This window comes from Solanum verrucosum, unplaced genomic scaffold, assembly GCF_900185275.1.
Source record: "Solanum verrucosum unplaced genomic scaffold, falcon-dt-bn FXZP01000207.1, whole genome shotgun sequence".
NCBI classification, from domain to species: Eukaryota; Viridiplantae; Streptophyta; class Magnoliopsida; order Solanales; family Solanaceae; genus Solanum; species Solanum verrucosum.
Genome location: NW_026019996.1, coordinates 1,648,187 through 1,671,330, shown reverse-complemented (window position 1 = coordinate 1,671,330; position 23,144 = coordinate 1,648,187). Strand labels below are relative to the sequence as shown.

Genomic DNA, 23,144 nt, shown 5'->3' with positions numbered 1-23,144 from the left:
CTAAATCTAGACTTAAAAACTCAAAAGCAAAAAGTTTATGAAAAAAAGTTTAATTGAAATTTGGATAAAAAAAGGTAAATAATACCTACTAATCATCTTGAAATCTAATGGGTTTACCAAATTGTTAGAAATGTAAAAAAATATTTAGATATAATTTTAAAATTGAAGAGAGTTAAACTAATTGTAGTAAAAAAAGGGAGGTGGAGTTGTGGTAAAAAGTGACATTGAAAGTGAGAAGCTTCAATGAAGATGACAATAAATTTTTGAAGAAGGAAGAAAGAAAAAGAAAAAAATTAATAAGGAGAAAAAGTTAAAATAATAAGATAAACAAGAAAATATATTTTATAGAAAAATACTTGTAAATATAAAATTATATTCATTTTTTTAGTTTGTTCACGCTCTTTAAAAGAGTGCATACACTCTCCATGCCAGGTTGACAAAAAATGATATAATAATATCAGTTAAGTATTGTTTAGGGGGGTAATACTACGCTTGCATATTTTAGGTATCTTTTTGTATCTCCTGTATTCAGGTTAGTCAAAATTACAGAAAAAGAAAAAACATGAAATAGACAAAATGCTTTTAATTCGAGTCCACATAAACCACTATGTTTCCTTAAGAAATTGAATCCCCTCATAGTACCCGAGGTTGCAGATTAATTCCTTCCAAGATAAAATAGATTAACCTGTTACAGAAGTAGTGGTACCTCAAACTTCAATAACTTCAGCAAACGCAAGAACAACAACAAGAGCACACACAGACTCAGTCGATCGATAATTTTTGTTTATGTAAGAAAATGTATGCAGAGAGGAAAAAATTTTAACGTTTGAAAAATGGAAAAAGACCTCTTATTTATAGCCATTTTAAGCAAGGAACACGTTTGTTCAGACAAATCTGTTCAGACCCATTTTTTCTAGAACATTGTGTCTTTTGGGAAAAGTAATGACTTTTCGGAAGGAACAGGTCCCTTCCGAACATTTTCACCGTTACACGTGAATTTCAAATAAATTTCATTGCGCCAAATTAATTCTGTTATTTAACTAACATTCTAAATTAATTTATAAGAGAAATGAAATGAATTAACAAGATTGATTAAATAAATTTTGTCCAAAAATATTATCAATCAATCACATCATTTGCCAAATCCAAAGCCGAAGCGGAAGCCGAGCGAGCGATGACAATGGCGCGAGGGGGCACCTTCTTCTTAACCCTTTAAGAACTAAAGGAAGTGTTTCCTAATATAAGGACAACAATTTCCTTTCTTCTACTAATATGGGAGAAATGACTTTTCATTTGCACTTTGCAATGACTTTTCATTTTACCTCCAAAATTGGTTCCCCCTCTTTTCCATTTTCTCTTCTTATTTCCCATTCACACCTTGCTAAACCCAAAAATCCCCCACATGAATGGAGAATGGCTATAGTTAAAACATATGCATGAAAAACTTGTGTGTCTCGTAAGTAATGGTTTATTGCATCTGGATAAGTAGATTTCCCTTTAAACTTTCCGTAGTGAACATATATCGGATATACTCGGTCAATCGGTAGATTTGATATCTTTGAACCGTTTAGCTTTGGTGTATACCTAGACAACATAAGTCACACAATCAATCCTTGAACTATTTTCGGTTCTCATTGTTTTGTTCGTTTCAGCCATGAACACATCTCGATTAATAAGTGCTTAGAGAACTGGCCTTACCGGATTCTCCTTGAAGCGGCTTACACTTCACACTTACATAGGTGGCTTCTAAATGTGTTATCCCATAGATATACTATTTGATATACCCTGTATCAAACATAGAAGCTAATAAAAAGTCCTTATGCCTTTATCCTGGTTATTGAACATTGTCTCATCATGAGAATAGACATAAAATAATTTTTGACAATGTTGAATCCTCATCTATGACTTTGTTTTATATCATTAAACCTAGATCTTGGGATCTCCAGTCTTCTAGGTAGAGTTACAACCACGATGACTTGTTCTCTGCCATAGTCCCATTCCCGTCGATGATCTCTCAACTCCCTCTCTAGTTAGGCCTTTTGTAAGTGGATCCGACACATTATCCTTTGACTTTACATAGTCAATTGTTATAATTCCACTAGAGATTAGTTGGCTAACAAAATTGTGTCTTCGTCGTTTGTGACGAGACTTCCCCTTATACATAACGCTTCCAGCCCTTCCTATTGCAGCCTGACTATCGCAGTGTATACATATATGGGCCATTGGTTTGGGACAAAATGGAATATCTTCTAATAAATTCTGGATCCATTCAGCTTCTTCACCTGCCTTGTCTAAGGTGATGAATTCAAACTCCATTGTAGAGCGAGCTATACATGTTTGTTTGGATGATTTCCAAGCTATTGCTCCTCTACCAATAGTGAAAACATATCCACTCATTCATTTCGTTTCAGTTGACCCAGTAATCCAATTTGCATCACTATATCCTTCAAGAACTGCTTGATATTTGTTGTAATACAAAACATAGTTTTGAGTGTCTTCTAAGTACCCCAAAACTCTCTTCATTGCCAACCAATGATTTTGATTCAGATTACTTGTGGATCGACTCAGTTTACTTATAGCACATGCTATGTCTGGTCCTGTACAATTCATGACATACATCAAACTTCCCAATACTCTGGCATAATCCAATTAAGACTGACTTTCACCTTTATTCTGAGCAAGATTAAGGTTCACATCAATTGGGGTCTTTGCCTTTTTGAAATTCAAATACTTGAACTTTTCAAGTACCTGTTGAATATAATGAGATTGAGACAATGCTAGACCGTTAGGAGTTTTGTGAATCTTTATTCCCAATATCAAATCGGATACTTCTAGATCTTTCATATCAAACTTACTAGCAAACATACACTTAGTAGCTTTTACATTGGTAATCTCCTTGCTCATTATTAGCATGTCATCCACATGTAGGCATATAATGACTTCTTGATTCAGATTGTCTTTAATGTAAACACATTTATGACACTCATTGATCTTAAATCCAGTTGACAACATGGTTTGATTAAACTTTGCATGCCATTGTTTCGATGCTTGTTTTAGTCCATCAAGTGACTTAACAAATTTGCATACTTTTTTTTTCTTTAGTGGGAACTACGAAGCCCTCAGATTATTCTATGTAAATCTCTTCCTCCAGCTCTCCATTTAAGAAGGTGGTTTTCACATCCATTGATGGATTTCAAGATCGTATACTGCAACTAGGGCAATTAACATCTGAATTGATGTAATCCTAGTCATTGACGAGTATGTGTCAAAATAATCAAGACCTTATTTATATGTAAAGCCTTTGATAACAAGTCTTGCTTTAAATTTGTCAATAGTTCCATCATCTTTCATCTTCTTTTTGAAGATCCATTTTGAACCCAAGGGTTTGTTCCCTGGAGGTAGATCAACCAACTCCCAGGTATGATTGCTTAAGATTGATTCAATCTCACTATTGATAGCCTACTTCCAAGAGGTTGAGTCGCTAGACAACATCGCCTTCCTTGAATGTTTGATGCTCACTTTCAAGAAGGAATGTTACAAAATCAGATCCAAATGAAGTAGCTGTCCTTTGACGTTTACTACGCCTTGGACTATCTTTATTGGTTTCATTCTCTTTTGGTTCTTCTCGAGGTTGTTTAGACCCCTCACTAGATGACTCAAGTCTAGTTTTATACGGATAGATATGTTCAAAAAATTTAGCATTATTTGATTCCATTACCGTATTATCATGAATATTCGGATGTTCAGACTTATGAACCAAAAATCGACATGCCTTACTATTTGTGGCATATCCAATGAATACACAATCCACAGTCTTAGGCCCTATTTTCACCCTCTTAGTATAGGAACCTGGACTTTGGCTAGACACCCCCACACTTTGAAATATTTCAAGTTGGATTTTCTACCTTTCCATTTCTCATATGGAATAACATGTGTCTTCGTGTGAGACACTCTATTGAGTATTCGATTTGCTGTAAGGATAGCTTCCCCCCAAAAGTTTTGTGGTAAACCTGAACTTATAAGTAAGGCATTCATCATTTCCCTTAAAGTTTGGTTTTTCCTTTCCACAATTCCATTAGATTGAGGAGAGTAAGGAGCAGTAGTCTGATGGAATATTCCATTTTCCAAACATATTTCTGCAAATGGAGATTCATATTCTCCACCTCTATCACTTCTGCTCATTTTGATCTTTCTATCCAACTGATTTTCAACTTCAGTTTTATATTGCCTAAATGCTTCTATTGTTTCATCCTTATCATTTATCAAGTAGATATAACAATATCTAGTGCAATCGTTAATAAAAGTTATGAAATACTCTTTCCTAAGGGATATGAATTCCTTTCAACAAATTTGTAAGGATGCTTAGCGTACTTAGATTCAACGCAAACTTGACATTTTGAATTATTGCACTCAAATTTAGGTAAACATTTAAGTTAATCAGTTTTCGCAAGGTTTTGTTATTAACGTGTCCCAAATGTTCATGCCATAAACATTTAGACTAATACAAGTAATAAGAAGCAGAATTTTTATTCATATCAACTGCAATTACATTGAGTTTAAAGAGGCCCTCGGTGAGGTAACCTTTTCCTACATACATTTCATTCTTACTCAGTACAACTTTATCAGAAACAAATACACATTTGAATCCGTTCTTAGTGAGAACTGGTATAGAAACTACGTTCTTTCGCAATTCCGGAACATACAAGACCATGTTCAAAGTCACCACCTTGTCCGATGTCATCTTTAAGAAGACTTTGCCAGTTCCTTCCACCTTTGCAACAACGGAGTTTGCCATAAACAACTTCTCATTTGTAGGTGCTGGAGTATATGATGAAAACAATTCTTTCTTGCCACAAACATGGCATGAGGCACCAGAATCTATCCACCATTCTCTTGGATTTCCAACCAAGTTGCATTCTGAAAGCATTGAACAAAGATCGTCCATATTTCCTTTGGATTCAACCAAATTTGCTTGATCCTTCTTTTTGTCCTTCTTGGGACCCCGAAATTCAGTAGCCCTATGAACACGTTTGCCACAATTGAAGCAACTTCCATTGAATTTCTTCTTAGGAGGATTGCTGACTAGATGCTTTCTTTCTTTTCTTTGATTTTGTGGGTTTTTCTTCAACAATATACTCCAGATATTGCTGAATTACCACATGACCTCTTTTCCATGGCTTTGTTATGCTCTTTGATTCTCAGCCTTACCATGAGATCTTCAATAGTCATCTCCTTGTTTTTATGTTTCAAGTAGTTTTTGAAGTCTTTCCACAATGGAGGTAACTTCTCAATAATGGCAGTCACTTGAAAAACATCATTCACAACCAATCCTACATTAGAGATTATGTGAGTATTAAGAATAGACTTAATATTTCCAACATAGGTATTAACTAAATTTATACCTTCAGCAAGGAGATCATGGATTATGTCGTGCAATTCTTAAACTTGGGTGACGACGGTCTTACTTCTTATCATCTTATAGTCAAGAAACTTTGCCACAATGAACTTCTTCATTCTGGCATCCTCTTTTTTGTACTTCTTTTCTAAAGCATCCCAGAGTTCTTTTGAAGTTTTGACATTACTATATACATTGTACAGATCATCTTGCAGGATACTCAGAATATAATTTTTACCCAAAAAATCTAAATGTGTCCATGCTTCTGTTACCAAGAATCGTTCTTCAAGTGGAGTTTCATCCGACATAACAGGAACGTTCTCATTAATGAACCATTGCAGATTCAACGTAGTTAGATAGAAAAACATCTTCTGCTACCATCTCTTGAAGTCGACTCCAGAAAATTTTGCAGGTTTTTCAGCTGATGCTAGGGCAGCAGTTGAACGATTGTGTGCAACCGATATTGTTGCAGCACTTACAGTTCCAGCATTTACTTGACTTGAATTAGTCATTTTTCTGTCACAAATGGCAGAAAATTTTAGTATGTGAAATACTAACAGTAAAGAATAAATCCTTACACAGACTGTTTCTGATTTAACGATAAAATTTTTATGTTCTTTTAATCGTTAATCGAATGAATTTTAAAAATTCAAATAGAGTAGAAAACCATTAAGCTTTTAATCTCCAGAAACCTTAAATACATAAACTAATAAATTTCTTAAGATTGTTATCTCTTGTATTCAGGTTAGTCAAAATTCCAGAAACAGAGAAAAGAGGAAATAGACATAATGTTTTTAATCCGAGTCCAAAGAAACCACTGTGTTTCCTTAAGAAATTTAATCCCCTCATTGTACCCGAGGTTGCAGATTAATTCCTCCAAGATAAAACAGATTAACCAGTTAGAGAAGTAGCGGTACCTCAAACTTCAATAACTTCAGCGAATGCAAGAACAACAACAAGAGCACACACAAACTTAGTCGATCAAATTTTTTTGTTTATGTAAGAAAATGTATGCAGAGAGGAAAAAAATTCAGTGTTTGAAAAACTGAAAAAGATTTCTTATTTATAGCCATTTTCAGCAAGGAACGTGTCTGTTCAGATCCATTTTTTTCCAGAACGTTGTGTCTTTTGGGAAAAGTAACGACTTTTCAGAAGGAATAGGTCCCTTCAGAATGTTTTTACCGTACATGTGAATTTCAAATAAATTCCATTGCACCAAATTAATTATGTTATTTAACCAACATTCTGAATTAGTTTATAAGAGAAACGAAATATATTAACAAGATTGATTAAATAAATTTTGTCCAAAAATATTATCAATCAATCACATCATTTGTCAAATCCAAATTCGAAGCCGAAGCCGAGCGAGCGACGACAACGGCGCGAGGGGGCACCTTCTTCTTAACCCTTTAAGAACTAATCCAAATACAAATCTGAAGCCGAAGCCGAAGCCGAGCAAGTGACGACGACGGCGCGAGGGGGCACCTTCTTCTTAACCCTTTAAGAACTAAAGGAAGTGTTTCCTAATATAAGGACAAAAATTTCCTTTCTTCTACCAATATGGGAGAAATGACTTTTCATTTGCACTTTGCTATGACTTTTCATTTTCCCTCCAAGATTGGTTCCCCCACTTTTCCATTTTCTCTTCTTATTTCCCATTCACACCTTGCTAAACCCAACATCTTTTTGAAAATTCGGGACAACTTCGGGTGTCACTTTATGTCTTTTCTCTAAACTGAAATTATGTACTTATGTAGAGTAAATTTCACTCTATTTAAGGGAGTGAGATGCCACAACTGTTAATCCTTTTCGATTAATCAAGTATATTTTTTTATTTTTGATAAGGCACAAGTAGTCCCTCTAACTATATTCGAAATCTCAGCGACACCTAATCTTAAGTAGGGTCTCATTACCCCCCCCCCCCCCCTCACCCCCTAAACACATATATATGTATTTTTTTTCTCCTTTTGTGTTGATGTGGCATAGACATTGTGCTCACTCTCCAATGCAAGTGAGAGGCAAAAGGAAAAACAAATCTGATCAATATTGGACACATGTCCTCTATTAATTGGACATTTTAAAATTGGTTAATACACATAATTATTAACATCAAAATTTGTATATATTTAATTATTTCTATTTCTTCTTCTTTGTAACATATTTGCTTCCCTCCTCACTTTAAACTTTTAATTTTCTTTCTTCCATTAATTTCTTATCTTTTCACTTTTATTTTTAAAAATAAATTATGCACGTTTCTTTTTAATTTTTTTTAAAAAAATAGTGTTCTTTAACTTTAACGTTTTAATATTTTTTTTATGTTTATTTGATTTTCTTCACTTTTTTTATATTTGTTCGAAATTATCTTATTTTATATACAAGACATTTGGAATTTAATTTAATATCAAATCAAAAGGATAGATAAATAAAAAATCAATAGAATGAATGGAGGGAAAATATGAAGAAAAATAATTACATTATGTTTGAGAAAATCTTAAATACAAGGAAATAAAAATTTAAAAAGTTATGTGTATTTAAGAAAATTTTTAAATACAAGGTAATCTTTTTTAAAAAAAATTGTGTATATTAAATTATTTTTAATACAATGGAAAGAAAATAAGAAGATTTTTTCAAAAAAAATAATATTTGTATTATACATGTGACAGTGCATTTGTGCATGTATATCACCAAAACTAATTAAATCGGGTCTTGGCTCCATGTCAACATTAGTTGTATAACAAGAGCACAAAAATACATAATGAACGAGTTTGGAGGAGGGGAGGGGGTAATAGGACTCTAGTTAAGTTTAGATGTGTTGTTGAGATCAGATTTAGTTTGGAATGGTACTTGTGTCTTATCCTTTTTTTCTTTGTCTGTATCGTCACAACAACCTCACCCTCCATCACCACCCTCACCATTGTAACTAGAGACACCACCTCCAGCCTCCTCTTACACAATCAAAAGCCATTTCCCCCTTCAACACAATTTATACTATGCCACTCCTCCAAAACAACCACCAAAAAGGATGAACTTTTACTTATATAATTACTAAATATCAAAATCAATTCTTGATCCAAAAATCTTTACGTTGAGAAGTTACATGCCTTCTTTTTTCTTTCTTAGTTATTACACACAAAGAGTATTGAAAGAACAAAAAAAAAACTTTAAAAAATTAAAGGGATAAGGCACAAATACCTCCTAAACTATGATCGAAATCTCAGTACACCTTAATAAACTAAGGTCCTATTGCCATTTACCCCCCCTCCCCCCCAAAAAAAAAGAACTCAACATTTCCCACACACTTCAACTACTGGAGTCACAGAATGTGCCACGTAAACCAAAAGGTGTACCAAAATTATTAAAAATGAGTTCGGGTAGGGGTCTTATTACCGAAAATAAGCAGATGTAATGCAGAAGCTAGCAAAGCAAACCTCTAAAGACCACAAGTAAGAAGACAAACGAGAAATATACCAAAAAAGACACAGATTTAACGTGGTTCGGTCAATCAACCTACGTCCACAAAGAAGATGAGCAATCCACTATAAATATGAGAATACAAAATATAGAGAGAAATAACCTCAACCAATTCACTCAGAATACATGGGAGGTTCACACAACTAATAACGTATCACTTGTGACCCACAAATTCTTCCCTAACCAAAACTCTCAAAGCCACTATGACTACATTGTGGATATTGATTAAGTTAGAAGGAACATGCCTCTGTTTATAGAGTCCTAAACCTTTTCCTACAAAAAAAGGACTAGCCACTCCTAAACCTTTTCCTAAAAGGAAAACCTATTTATTGTAAGAAACTCAGGGCAATTAATACCCAATAAATCTCCCCATTTGCCTGAAGTACTGACAAAATAAATTTGTTCACCTTCTTCACATAATCTTCAGCATCTTGCATCTCTTCTCCATAATCTCCTCCATCAAATCTAAGTCTCGACACAAAGAACCACTCTGAAACAATTTCTCTAACAAAAAATTTCATTACTATCAAAAAAGTTGCGGCTAGAACTACACTCGCCAAGATGAACACTCATTTTTAACCTGGTTCTATCAACAAACCATTGCACTTGGATTTGGTACCACTTGTTAGGACCGAAATAATTAGGTGTCATGCAAAAGCTAGCAAAGCAATCCAACAAAGACCATGAGTAAGAAGAAAAATGAGAAATATACCAAAACACACAAAGATTTAACATGATTCGGTCAATCGACCTACGCCGATGAACTATCCAATATATAAATATGAGAGTACAAATATAGAGAGAAATAACCTCAACCAACTCACTTGGAATACATGGGAGGTTCACACAAGTGATAACGTATCAATCTTGTGTCCCACAAATTCTCCCCCTAAACTCTCAAAGCCCCTAAGACTACATTGTGAATGTTGATTAAGTTAGAAGGAACAAGCCTCTATTTACAGATTCATAAACCTTTTTCTATAAAAAAAGCACTAGTCACTCCTAAACCTTTTCCTAAAAGGAAAACCTATTTATGGTAAGAAATTCGGGGTAAATAATACCCAACACGGGGAGGGGTAGGTAATAGGACCTTAGTTTAGTAAATGTATGTCTCTGAAATTTCGGTCTTAGTCTAGGCGAGTGCTTGTGCCTTATCCCAAAGTTAAATGGAGAAGAAGGAGATAAAAATGTTTGAATTGTAATGAAAACGAAATATATTAAGGATTATTTTTTAATGATAAAATATATATAGAGAGAGGGCATGTAGCACATTATCAACTACTCATTTGGTTACTAGATGATGGGTACCTGTGCGCGCACGGGCCCAATCTTTATCTATTTGTATTTTGTATAAAATTATATGCTTGAATGAAAATTTTGATGTTGTGGAAACTTATTTATTGATTAGTAATAGCATGTCGTTAAACTGTTAGTATACGCACATACATTGTGAAAAGTATTGCCTAGGAGAAGAATTTTGTTTGAGTTGTAGGTATGCACACATTAATGAGTGCACAGACGCCCGTGGATACATGCATACTATTTATATATGCCAAAATAGCAACGCAACCAAATACTATGTCACAGTTATTTGGTTTTTCAAAATTGGCTAACATATGCCTACTATGTCGTTGGTAGCCATTTGAAACTTCATAGTTACTGTTACAGTGTCGTGTTTGACAAAATACATGTCAACTCTGTTGTTGACAATCATTTACTTGTTCACAGTTTTCATTGTATTGTCGTGTGACACCTTGCTTGACAAATACCCGTACATACATTAATAATGACTTGCTTGTTAATTATAGTAAAAGTGTTTAAATAATGAAGGTAGAGAGGTTAGTAGCAGTAGAATTGAGCTAGGTGGGTGACGTAACTTTTAAGGTATCAGGCGTGTAGAATATATTCTTGATTTTTTTCAATCTAAATTTTAAAAACGACAACACAATGTGGCAGAAAGAAAGCAGTTTGAGGTCTTCTTTGCTTCAAAACCCCCGGGAAAATCAAATGATAAAATAAAATGTTCAGTAAAATAAAACTAATGAAGACAACTATCTTTCAACCTCAGTGGCAGAATCTTTGTTCTATTTACAATGGTTCAACTAATTAGAAATAATAAATGTGAACATGAAGCTCAAAGAAATGCAAAGATTATTTAGTTGAATTTATTTATCAATTTGAGTAAGCTTGTTGTAACACCTCGGAACCCAGACTTAAAAAATGTAGTAGAAAATCACCAGAATCAATGAACCACAGTAGGGTTCACAGACTGTGATAGGGTCCATGGTCCATTAACCTGCCCGTGGACTCAAGTACCTTCCAGCCAGGGTGGACCACTTTCACGCCCCGAGCTACCTCCGAGACACAGAAACGGGACCTAAGACCACAAGTGATCCCAAGCTAACCCTGCTGGCATGATCATGAGCATACTAAATATAATGTGAATAATAGAAACTGTGCGGAAGCTATAATCATAATTAAAATGAAAAGATGGGGAATACCCATATACTTTAACTGATGAGTTTAATACAAAGAAGATATGAACTCAATACTAAGCTGAATCTAACTATGTCTGAAATAAGCCTCCAAACTGACTAGAAATGTTGGGACATGCCCCAACTAGGTCTAGCAAAACTGAAACTAAAGACTAAAAGAGATAAATATAAACATGTCACTAGTCCTCGAAGAATGAGGACTCACCACTGATGCTGCTGAACTGAAGATCGGGAATCGATCTAAGCATAATCTGGATTCTGAGAACCTGAACCTACATCACGAGAAGATGTAGCGCAGGTATGTGTCAGTACATGAAAGGTACTGAGCATGCAGGATAGAGTAAAGCTGAAATAACATATAACTGAACAAAGCAATAAAACAATGAAATGATCTGAACATGATATAGATACTGAAAATACTGAATACCGAGCTAACTGATTTAATGACCAAATTTATAACATGTTGAGACTGAATACTGACTGTACTGAAATATGGTCAATGCAATACAGTCTGACTGAACTGTGGGAGCTACTAATAACCGACATAAAACCACATGAACTAAATGTGGATTCCGATGTATATGCCCCATCGAGAGGACCCAATATACCCTGCCAGAGGTATAGAGGCATGCTGGCGTGATCACTAAACTGATGTTGCCCATAGAGGGGACTTACACCTACGTGGCTCGTAGTTCTGGGACTATATGGGTACACTGAACCCTAGTCCAACTCGGTATTATGCTAGTCCCAATGAATTAAGTGGTTAACTCGTTATGACTGAATTTCTGTAAATACTGATAGCTCAAAACTAAACATGCAAATTGAGAATGCAACAATTAATCTGATAATGATGCATTAATAACTGAGGCATGTATAACTGAATAACTAAGATATCTGACCTAGCATGTGTAATTTAAGAACTAAAGAAATACATAGCTAGGATTCTGAATATCATGCAATAAACTGAGTAATAACGTGATAATCTGATTTGGAACATTTAAATAACTAATTCATAATGATTTGTTGAAATAACCCTAGTTTGTTCATAATCACGGAATCAAGAATCTGACTGAATTCTAGGGACCTAATGGGCGAAAGGAACCCAATAGTGAAATCCCACATACCTGGTGATGAATTCCACAGAGAAATCCTTTGATTTCTGGGCTGGAACTGAAGAAAACTTGTTGCGTTATTGAACTAGGGTTCTTGACCTTTTTCTCCTCTCTTGCTTCTAATTTTCTAAGTTTTGATTAATGATTTGACTTAGGTAAGTTCTAGTTATGTTTCTAAGCTTAAACTGACTAAAACCTCATGATTTAGGGTCTAAACGACATATCTTAGGGGTTAAATGAAATAGGAAAAAACCAAAAGATCCCTGAATTAACTGCTGTAGGAGTGATTGACGGATGGGATTGACGGGTTGTCATTCCATCTACGGTCCATAGGTTGAGATCGTCGGTCAAATCTGCCCAACAGGGCTTCACTAAAATGAGCATAACTCTTTACTGGGAGGTCAAATTTTAGCAAACTCGGTGGCATTGGAAATAGGGTTCAATTATCTATCATATCATATGTCATGGGACACACAATTCTTTTTCTGCTAAGAGTTATGACTATTTGAAGTTGACCTAATCACAATTTTCATCTAACTGGCTGCTATCCTCACCTACGGTCAAACCTATAGACTGTGCATCGAATGACGGTCCATGCTGGTTAACTGTCAATCGGGACTGAAGCTGGGCTTTAGGGGCATCGATCCACGGACACGAACCACGGTCCGTGACTTGACCTACGGACCGTGAGTCCGGCCGTGGGTCAACACTTGGCCGAATTTCTGGCTGAGTTCTGGAGGAGTTTACTGAAACGAACCACGGACCTGCAGGATAGACCGTGGGTCCTCCCACGGTCCGTGGATGGCGCCTGTGAATGCCACTTGCAACACTAGGAATCTACAATCTGGTCTATTTTCGGATACGAGGTATTACAACCACAGAGCCCTTCACGGGTCGTGGACCACCTCACGCGCCGCACTATTACTCTGGAAAGTCAGACAGAATCAATCGGGCACATACATCAGACCACGGGGACCCTCACAGGCCGTAGTCTTGATGACGAGCCGTGGTGGCTTCCGTGAAGTCGAGTGATGTTTGCGTAATTAAACACAACTTCTGATGCAAGTGTCTATGATCGTGCACTAGTTTAGTAACCCAACCAAGGGTTGGAATCGTTCCCAAGAGAGTGGTTTTGAGAATTAATAGAAAAATAAATTTAGTTCTAAGTAGTCGTAGCTAAAGACATTAACGATTAAAAACATTGTAAATTAAAGGGGGACACAAGAATGTCAAATAAACAATGGTGGTTTTGTCACTAGTAAGTAAAAACAACAAATTAAACAAAGGTTTCTAAGTAATGAGAGGGGATCCTTGAGATGTGACGGGAATACAGGTTAGGCTAGATTATTGGATACGTGCTTTTGCTAGAAGATTCATAAAATAATTGTCACTAGGCTAAACTTTAAGGGGGATAAGCTCTCTCTCAAGAAACTTACCCCGTTTCAAATGCATTCCTCTCGGACACCCACTTGACGCATGAAGACCAGTCTACACCTTAACCCACTCTCTCTCTCTCGCTGAGTGTGTGGACATGGTACTAGGGTTCACTCTCTCGAGCTGAACCTCATGTCGACCCACTCACACTGGCCATCAATCTAGTGGTCTTAGTTTTACGACCTCTCTCTCTCGCAAGCCGAAAACACATAAATAAACTTGTATTTGCACCTACAAATTCATTAAATTCATCCACAACCACTAAACGAAATCACATTTTAACTACGAATAGACAATCAACAAGCAAGACCCAACAATTATCTTAACCCATATTCGCTAAATCACACCCCAAGAATTGGGGTTTTTAGCCACACATGTATAAGAGATAGAAATTTATACCAAATTGAGATTGCATTCAACTGGATATGTAGATTTAAGTCTTGATACAGGCCAAAATTGAAGAATCCAAAAGACCCAAATCCAAATCTTGAAGATGAAACCCTTTGGAACTTCAAGTCTTGAAATCCTCTCAAACTTAGAGCAAAAATATCAAAAAGTACTACTCTATATGAAAATTATAATAATTGTTCGACTCTTAAAACTACAACTCTAACTAGTATTTATAGTTTTCATAGATTTTTGCTGCAGCGGATCATTTGGCGTCGTTAGTCGGAAGAGCCGATCAACTCGGTGATTCGCCCTTTGGTGTAATTCATCGCCGTGTTGCACCAGCCTTCAGCATCGTCGTGCTCTGGGTCATTGGGCGACATGGTACTGCTTCACGGAACTTCTCAGCGATGCGCTGACTGCTCCCTTTTTCCACCGACTTGATCCTTTTCTTCAAGGCTCAGCACACTGGAACAAAATGGGAAGTAAGACGCTTCGGCGACTCGCCAAGTGGACTCGGCGATCCTCAAGCCTTCATTTCTTCAGTCTTTACAGCCTTTTCATTCCTTTTTGCGACGTAGTGTCCATTCTTTCCTTCAAACTTCAAATACCTGAAACTTAAGGGTTTTCATCAGATATTGAGATAAAATAAGCATTTGAGGACAAAATTTCTATTAAAACATATCCCTAAATGAGTCCAATTTGTGGACTCATCATCGAGCTAGTGTAGCCCTTAGCCCAGGTGAAGGACCACGAGGACCTTCACGGTCTGTGATCCTTCACACGGTCCATGAATTGGACGTACTGTAGTAGGGAGTCCCGAAATCAGCAACTACTGGAGCAAGGTCCACGGCCGGCCTCACAATCTGTGGTCAACCCCGATAGACTTTTAAGTCAGGGGTCGTTTGGTATTTTCCTTATGCGTTGGACCCCTAAACTACGTCTTTTAACCCCTAAACTACGTGGTTTTGGTTAGTTTTAGCCTAGTAAACTAATTAGAACTTACCCTAATCAATTGTTCACCTAAATCAAGCGAAAATTAGAGTAAAAATCATAGGGAAAGATGAGCAGCCCTAGTTCAAGAATGTAGCGAGTTTTCATCAGTTCCAGCCCTAAAAGCGAAAGATTTCTCCATGGAATTCGTCACCAAGTATGTGGGATTTCACTAGTGGGTTTCTTTCACCCATTAGGTCCTTAGATTTCAGTCAAAATCTTGATTCGCTTACTATTATCTAGACCAAGGGTTTTTTTAATGTTAGAAATTATTGGGTTTTTAGTTGTTAGAATGATCCAAATCAGATTATCATGATTTTAGTATTATTTTTCGTATATTCCTTCATAAAATCAGAACCCTAGGTATATAGTTCTTTTAGATCATGAATTACACATGCTAGGCCAGTTATTTCAGTTATACATGCCTTAGATTTGAATGTTTTATTATTAGTACATTAATGTTGCATTTTCCGTTAGCATGTTAGTATTTTGAGCTATCCAGTATTACAGAAAATCAGTCATAAATTGTTAATTACAAAATCAATTGGGAGTAGCTTATTACCGAGTGGACTACGGTTCAGCGTACCCAAATATTCCCAGAACTACGTGCCCAGTAGGTTTATTAGTACCCTCTGTGGGCATTACAATTTAGTGATCACGCCAGTTATGCCTCTATACCTCTAGCAAGCTAAGGTATATTCGGTCCTCTCGATGGAGCGTATACATCGGACTCCACATTTAACTCATATGGTGTTATTTCTGTTATTAGTATCTCCCTTACAGTCAGAATCTATTGCATTGACCATGTTATCAGTTACAGTCAGATTTCAGTATCAGCATGTTATAAACCACGTCATTGCATTCAGTCATTTCATGTTCAGTATTTTCAGTATAGTATCATGCTTATCTCATATCATTGCTCAGTTATATGCTTTGTTCAGTTTATTCTATCCTGCATGCTCAGTTCCTTTCAAGTACTGACACATACTATGCGTTACCTTTTCTCGTGATATAGGTTCAGGTTCTCAACTTCTAGATCATGCATAGATCGGTTGCCGATCTTCATCTCAACAACATCAGTGGTGAGACCTCATTCTCCGAGGGCGACATACATGTTTTCTTTGCTTTTAGTCTTTGTTTCAGTTTTTGCTAGATTTAGCTGGGGCATGTCCCAACACTTCTAGTCAGTTAGAGGCTATTTTCAGACATAGTTAGTTTCATCTTTAGCACTTGAGTTTGACCTTTCAGCATTTGTTAAACTCTCGGTATTTATATATATATTCAGATAGTATATGGGTATTCCCCATCATTTTAGCTTAAATGATGACTTAGCTTTTGCACAGTATTTTTTTACTTCAGTTTACTTTAGTATGCTTATGATATGCCAACAGGGTTAGCTTGGGGTCACTCGTGATCCTAGGTCCCGTGTCCGCTTCCTGGGGGTAGCTTCGGGGTGTGACACTTACAATATCAAATTCCATAACAATTTTAGACTTCAAAATTTGAGGAATATTTGTGGAAGCATTTTATTTTACGTTATCAAAAGAAATACAAAAGGAAACACCGTATGTTCTCCCAAGTGACAACTCAATAACTCAGAGTCCCCAATTGACGCACAAGTCAAAGTTCAAATTATGAAGCTGACTATCCAGTTTAAGCTTTAACTATAAAGAAAGAGAAAAAAACCAAATAAAAATGATGACTCCTTAGTATATTTTTAGTTGTCGATTATTAACTTGACACACAAATAATACGTAGATGAAAATTTGCTTTGAAAAAATATCTTGAAAAATGACTAATAGCAAGAATACATTAGAAACTAAAGTGATAAATTATCTTAATTTATTAAATTGCAAGATGAAGATCCAAAATAGGTAAGATAGCTGTCAATGAGAGAAGAATAAAAAATTATTAAGACACATAACCAAATACATTAGATGACTAAATAGAAACTCACTCAAACGAAGGAAGAATATCTTAAAAAAATATATAGGAGAGCAACATTAAAAAAAAGAAGCAAAAAGAGTACTTGAAAATTACAATAGAGATGAATGGAAGATGCAAGTGAGAGAGAATGGGAAAAAAAAAGAACATTGCAATTCCTCCCTCTTGCGCTAAAGAATGGAAAATAGAAGATATGTTGAAGTCATATGAATATTTGTCCCAAGGTAAGAAACTGGAAAGACTGCAATTACTACTCCTAGTTACACGTAAATTTGCAGGCATAAATGAGAGTTGAATAGTCACAATTGCCCTCAAATATGAATTGAATGACAGGAAGCAAACATGTTGATACTCATTTTGAACTCACTCTTTTAATATAGTAGAATTTGTTCCAAGTCAGTAGTTAGGATAATATTTATTCAACTTTTAAAAAGTTCAAGGTGTTATAAAACTCCCACAAATATAAAGTGTGTGCGCTTGGAATATTTTGTATATTTCAGGTTGGGGTGTAATCATGCATTTTCCCCTTTATTTATTTGAAAGTAAAACATAATAATTATTTATTTATGTTGAAAATATAGCCAATATTTACTTTTTATTATTACTAGTAATCTATGATGAGAATTTATCAAACATATTGATTCCTCAGGATGCTTCCACTTCAAAATTTCTATAAATCTCAAATAGTTAAACATTACTTCTCAACACTTAGCCAATAATCGAATTTGTCACTTCAAAGTTTTATATATGAAACAATCATTTTTCTTCCCGATAAGCTACATTATATTTATTAGGTGAATGTGTTTGTTAAATGCGAAATGATAGTATTTAATAACAAATGTGAGATTCAAAATTTTGTTAATTTTTTTAAAAAAAATTGTTAATTTTCGCTCAGATTATTATAAACTTGGCTTGAGATCAAGAACATTAATGTAAAACAAAATCAAACAAGCAATAGGGAATCAAATATCAATATGATTTTATTTAGATAAACTCAAAATAGTACAATCTAATAATATTATGATCCAAATCAAGAAAGACAGTAGAGACTCAAAACACATAACAAATCAATGGATGGTAGATAGTCTTGAAATATCACTTGCATTTAAAAGTACTCTTGATCTTATGAATTGTGTGTGAGATGAGTGCATTTGCTTCTTTGACCAACTCCATAGAAAGAATTGTAGCTGGAATGATGTTCCCCACCATTTGAAAGTTGATAGTCATTAACGATCCACCACTGAACCCATTATTCATCTCCCCAGAAATAACATTATAGTTATTAGTTGTAGAGAAATCTTGAAAACAATCCAGGACTATTGTTATTCCATTTGAGAAGAGAGTCACACAAGAAGAGTCCCCCCCTTTCATCACGGTATTAATTTCTTGTCAATCAATTGTAGCATAAACCAAAAGAGATCCAGTTGCATCCATGTAAGTATCTTGCAAGATCACTCGATTACCACCAGAATCATCCCCCTACATGTTCGAATTAAAAGAAAAGATTATTTATAAATTAACAATTAATTAAAAATACTAATTCAATCATGTATCCAAAAAAACACAACAATTAATCACTGACATGAGGAAAAAATAGAGAAATGTTACTGTCGACAGTTTGACCCTTAGAAATATTGATCATTCGTTTCATGGGACAAGTATTGGACAAGACATCCCACTGGCTCCTTATTTGTTCATTAGTGAGGAATTTGAACAAACGCTGGTATTTCACTGGTAACCAGATTGTCTTTGTAGCACTTAACACCACACCAATCGATTCACCAAGGTCACTAATATTCATCCTCATCATTAATTTGGAATTTTCTTCATTTTCTAGTTGAATTATTTCCCAATAGTGAGCGGTTGCACAAACCCCCGCACAAAAATTATGTGTCATGCGTTGAGCCAACATCCTTATACCTCTCTCACCAATTAAATCAACTGCGACAAGTAAAGCTACATAAGAATAAATTCCTTTTAATATTCAAAAGTATAAAAATATAAATGGCACAATAATTGAACCTCTATGCATGATTACCTATGGGATCAATAATTGACTTCATCACTTTCAAGAACTGATATTGTCTTTGCAAAGTAGCCATCCACCTTTGAGCACCAAATCCCAGACCAGTCTTTATGAAAGGGCAATACCAATTGTGGACAAGATTTTCGTTATACTCCATGTGCTCAATCAAGTAACCTAAAAATATTTCATCAATATTACAAAATCACTAGAGAGAAAAATATGAGCTTGCATGAAATATTAACTTAATTATTAATTAAAATAAAATGGCCATTATTGGAGACAACTTAGAAAATTCAACCAATAAATAAAAGAGTCAATCACAAGGAATGTATCCTCAAAAAAGATTTCTAGTGGTCTTGCCAATAATTATGGAAGGAGGGAGTGTGCAAAATATTTAGGTCTTGCATTTGGTATGATGTGAGGATAAAAGGAAACAAAAAACTGCAAAAAAATTAATGTATCTAAATATATTAATTTGAAAGTGAGCATACAAAAATTAGACAATTAGAATTTTATTGCATGGTTAGAAGGTGAAGAATAATACAAAGAAATTCTTTATCAAGAAAGAATATAGCATGTTTCAAACAATTACTTAATAGTTGCATTACTCAAAGCTAGAAGAAAGTTGATCTTTCTCATTCCGAATAAATAAAGAAAAATTCAGATAGAGAACAAAGCACTACAATGAATACATAGATTGTATTATAAAAAAAATCAATAAAAATAAATCAACAAGAATAAAATTAATAAATATGAGAGATCTAGCTCATTGAATTTCAAAAAATATAAAGGCCTATGAAATGCAAAATAAAAGGACAATTTATTTTGAATTACCTGGCAATAACCACTTGGCATATCTTGTAAAATATAGCTAGATGGGAGCTTCCGATAAATTTTAATTTCGCTCTCTTGTGAACCTTCTTGAATTGTGTCAACAGACACATCGACGATAGCCCAGACACCTTCAACATGTTTCTTACAGAAACGAAGAAATTGTACTTCGCGAACAGAAACTAGGTCAGAAATGATTTGCAATTCGGCTTTAATCTGCAAGTCATTACTTTCAAGTTGTTAGTGCATGAAATAATAAAATAAATAAGATATGTAATTTTCATAAAAATAATAAGTAAATAGAAATATTAATAACAGAGAACCGCTCTTATTTCCACCTATTCCAGTGGAAATCACATTAGTAGTATATGTTTTTCCAACCATGCATGGACACATCTCTACCGACTGCATCTACATATATACAATACAATACATAACAAAAAATAAAATTATAACATGTCAACACATACTTGTCTTCATCACTTGAAGTTAAATTTGATTGATTAAAATAATATGCAACAACTAATTGAAGCACCACTAAAAAAAACTAATTAAAAGATATGTCAAATATAGTAAAAGAAAGAGTACAACTAATTAAAAAGAATAAAAATAAAAAGAACTAATTATTCACGTCAAATAATGGGTAGGTGGTAAGGAGATGATAGTTCTTAAAAACGAGACAGAGGAAAACATTGAATTTAAAATGAAGAACCAACGTACCTTATCCATTAGTGTATTCACCAATGCCAAACTGGTGTCAGTCACTGTACCCGATGCCCTTGTGGCTTCCGTTGTGAAATGCTCAGGTTTTGTGCCAATTAATGGGGTAAAAAATCGAGCATATTCCTTAATATTTAACATTTCTCAACCTCCATCCAAACTGCTTACCCAAAGAGGTTTATCATTCTCATACAACCTAAAAAGCTCATTCAAGGCATCCATAGCAAGATTCAATAACACCATCTTATCATGCACTACATCTTTATTAAATAAACTTAATTTGTACACTTGGGCGGTAAGCCTTTTAACTTCATCTTCCAATTGGTCATGCTCAATCTTTCTTTGATTCTCATCAATGTTTTCTTTACAATTGTCACGAATTGAATTTTCTAGGGCATCCTTCATTACAATGTGCTCTATGCGAAGCTTGTCATTTTCTTGCTTCAGAGTCTTATTTTCGTACAATTCCAATTGCGACTGATAAAATAACACAATTCATTTTTATAATCAATTCTACAAATTTCACCTAAGAAAAACATCAATTAAGGGAACAAAATGTGATATGCATCACCTTCATTTGGGTTCTTTTATTCTGGAACCAATTTTGCATCTGGTTGATGTCCATGGGTAATTTTGTTGCAAGTTGTAGTCATAATTTTTTGTTAGGAAGTGAATTCTTTTTGAAAAACATATTCCCAATGGTATAAACAATGATCAAAAAATCAAAATTAACATAAGCAAATAAACAAGTACAAAATAAATTAGAATTATACTTACGTTTCAAGATCTTGAATCTAATTGGCATTATACTTAATGGGTTTCTTCCTCTTCGATGATGATTCACCACGTTCATCTACAGATGCACCACCAGTTATGTTGTCACCGATATAACTTTTCTCTATTTCTTCCTCTCCAGATCCTCCTATCACAACATTAATCAAAGTTTCTCTTCTCTCATTCATGTCACTATGACCTTCTATCTTTTATTTCTAAACAAATTTAAGATTGTATCAGTTCAACTTAATATCATGCATATGTGATCATATAATACCAGAATTCAAAAATTATTTGGTTCCAAATAATTGCAAATGAAAATAAACAACATATCAAGATACTAGAACAAGAGAATTATTTGGTTCCCAATATATTGCACAAGGAAGTGAAAAAATATTTTATTGAAGCAATATATATTCAGAAAGAGTTAAACTCATGTAGTAACTTAAATGGAGCGTCTAGTTATCGTGAAAGGTGGTAGTAGTTAGTAATTACGAATCTATAGAATAATTCCATTTCCATTACTATATATTTTTTTACCAATGAAGACTTCAAAAATTATTTAAAAAATACAAATCAAACTCAATTCACCTATCCACATCTGTCATGATAACAAATTTAGGTTAGGTCTTATGATTTTAGCAGTGTTTTAGGTCATATCTAAATCATCTAATGCGACGTTAAATATAGAAAAAAATTATATCGTATTAGTTAATTATGTATGTTGAGCTTATACCAAATAGCAAAATTAGTGAATATTCATCTAGTCAATTCAAATTTATCTAGTGCTAACACATAGTTGTTATTATTGTTAGTCCACAAGAGACAAATTCAGTTGAGGCCTATGGATAACAAAAAGGAGAGAGAAAAGGGTAATAAAATAAATCGTAAATGACAAATTTTCAAGAAAAGGATGGCAGAAAAATCTATTCTAAATTCACACCAAATGCTATTTTAAAAACAGAAAACACTTTTTATCAAAATATTCTTATTTTCATGAAACCTAAAATTTGAAAGCCCATATATTTCAATTTATATTTCATCGTGTCCATAAAGAAATTTCAAATATCTTTGACTAAAGATGAAAAATAATTTCAAAGATCTAATTAAAGATGAAAAAGAGTTTCAAAGATCTCGAAAAACTTTTTATATTCGCATCTTAAACTCATGTTGAACTATTTATTATTTTATAAGATGTTCCCCAAAAATATTCATATATCACAAAAGTTACATTGATAACTTAATTATAAGATCTATAAACCAACAAAAAACAACCTTGTTAACTCTCCACAGAATAAAAAACATTAGACTTGGAGATAATTTAATGCTGATGTTTAGAATGCAGACATACAAGGTATATATGGGGTAATTAATTTAATGAATTTACAAAAATCTTGCAAAATAGGAACAAAATAGGTAGAAAAGAAATGAAGAATTAATTATCATATAAATTACTTACATAGAATGACAACACGTCTTGCTTAGTACTTGAAGAAATCAATGGGAAGACTTAAGAATACAAGTACTTGATTAACTTAGTGAGGCAATTTTAGAATGGTCTG

The 23,144-nt window shown here is 34.3% G+C and overlaps 1 protein-coding gene and 1 pseudogene across 1 annotated transcript; both read right to left on the bottom strand.

Annotated features, from left to right (window-relative positions):
• Nucleotides 1–4,498: 4,498 nt before the first annotated feature.
• Nucleotides 4,499–5,907, bottom strand: LOC125819306 (uncharacterized). Its single transcript, XM_049498769.1, has 4 exons — nt 5,774–5,907; nt 5,466–5,581; nt 5,209–5,330; nt 4,499–5,122 (listed from the first exon to the last, which is right to left on the bottom strand). The coding sequence occupies exons 1-4, from the start codon at nt 5,905–5,907 to the stop codon at nt 4,499–4,501; spliced, it is 996 nt and encodes a 331-aa protein (XP_049354726.1).
• A 12,419-nt stretch (nt 5,908–18,326) lies between these two features.
• On the bottom strand, nt 18,327–20,949 carry LOC125819305 (homeobox-leucine zipper protein HDG1-like; annotated as a pseudogene).
• Between the last annotated feature and the right edge of the window lie 2,195 nt (nt 20,950–23,144).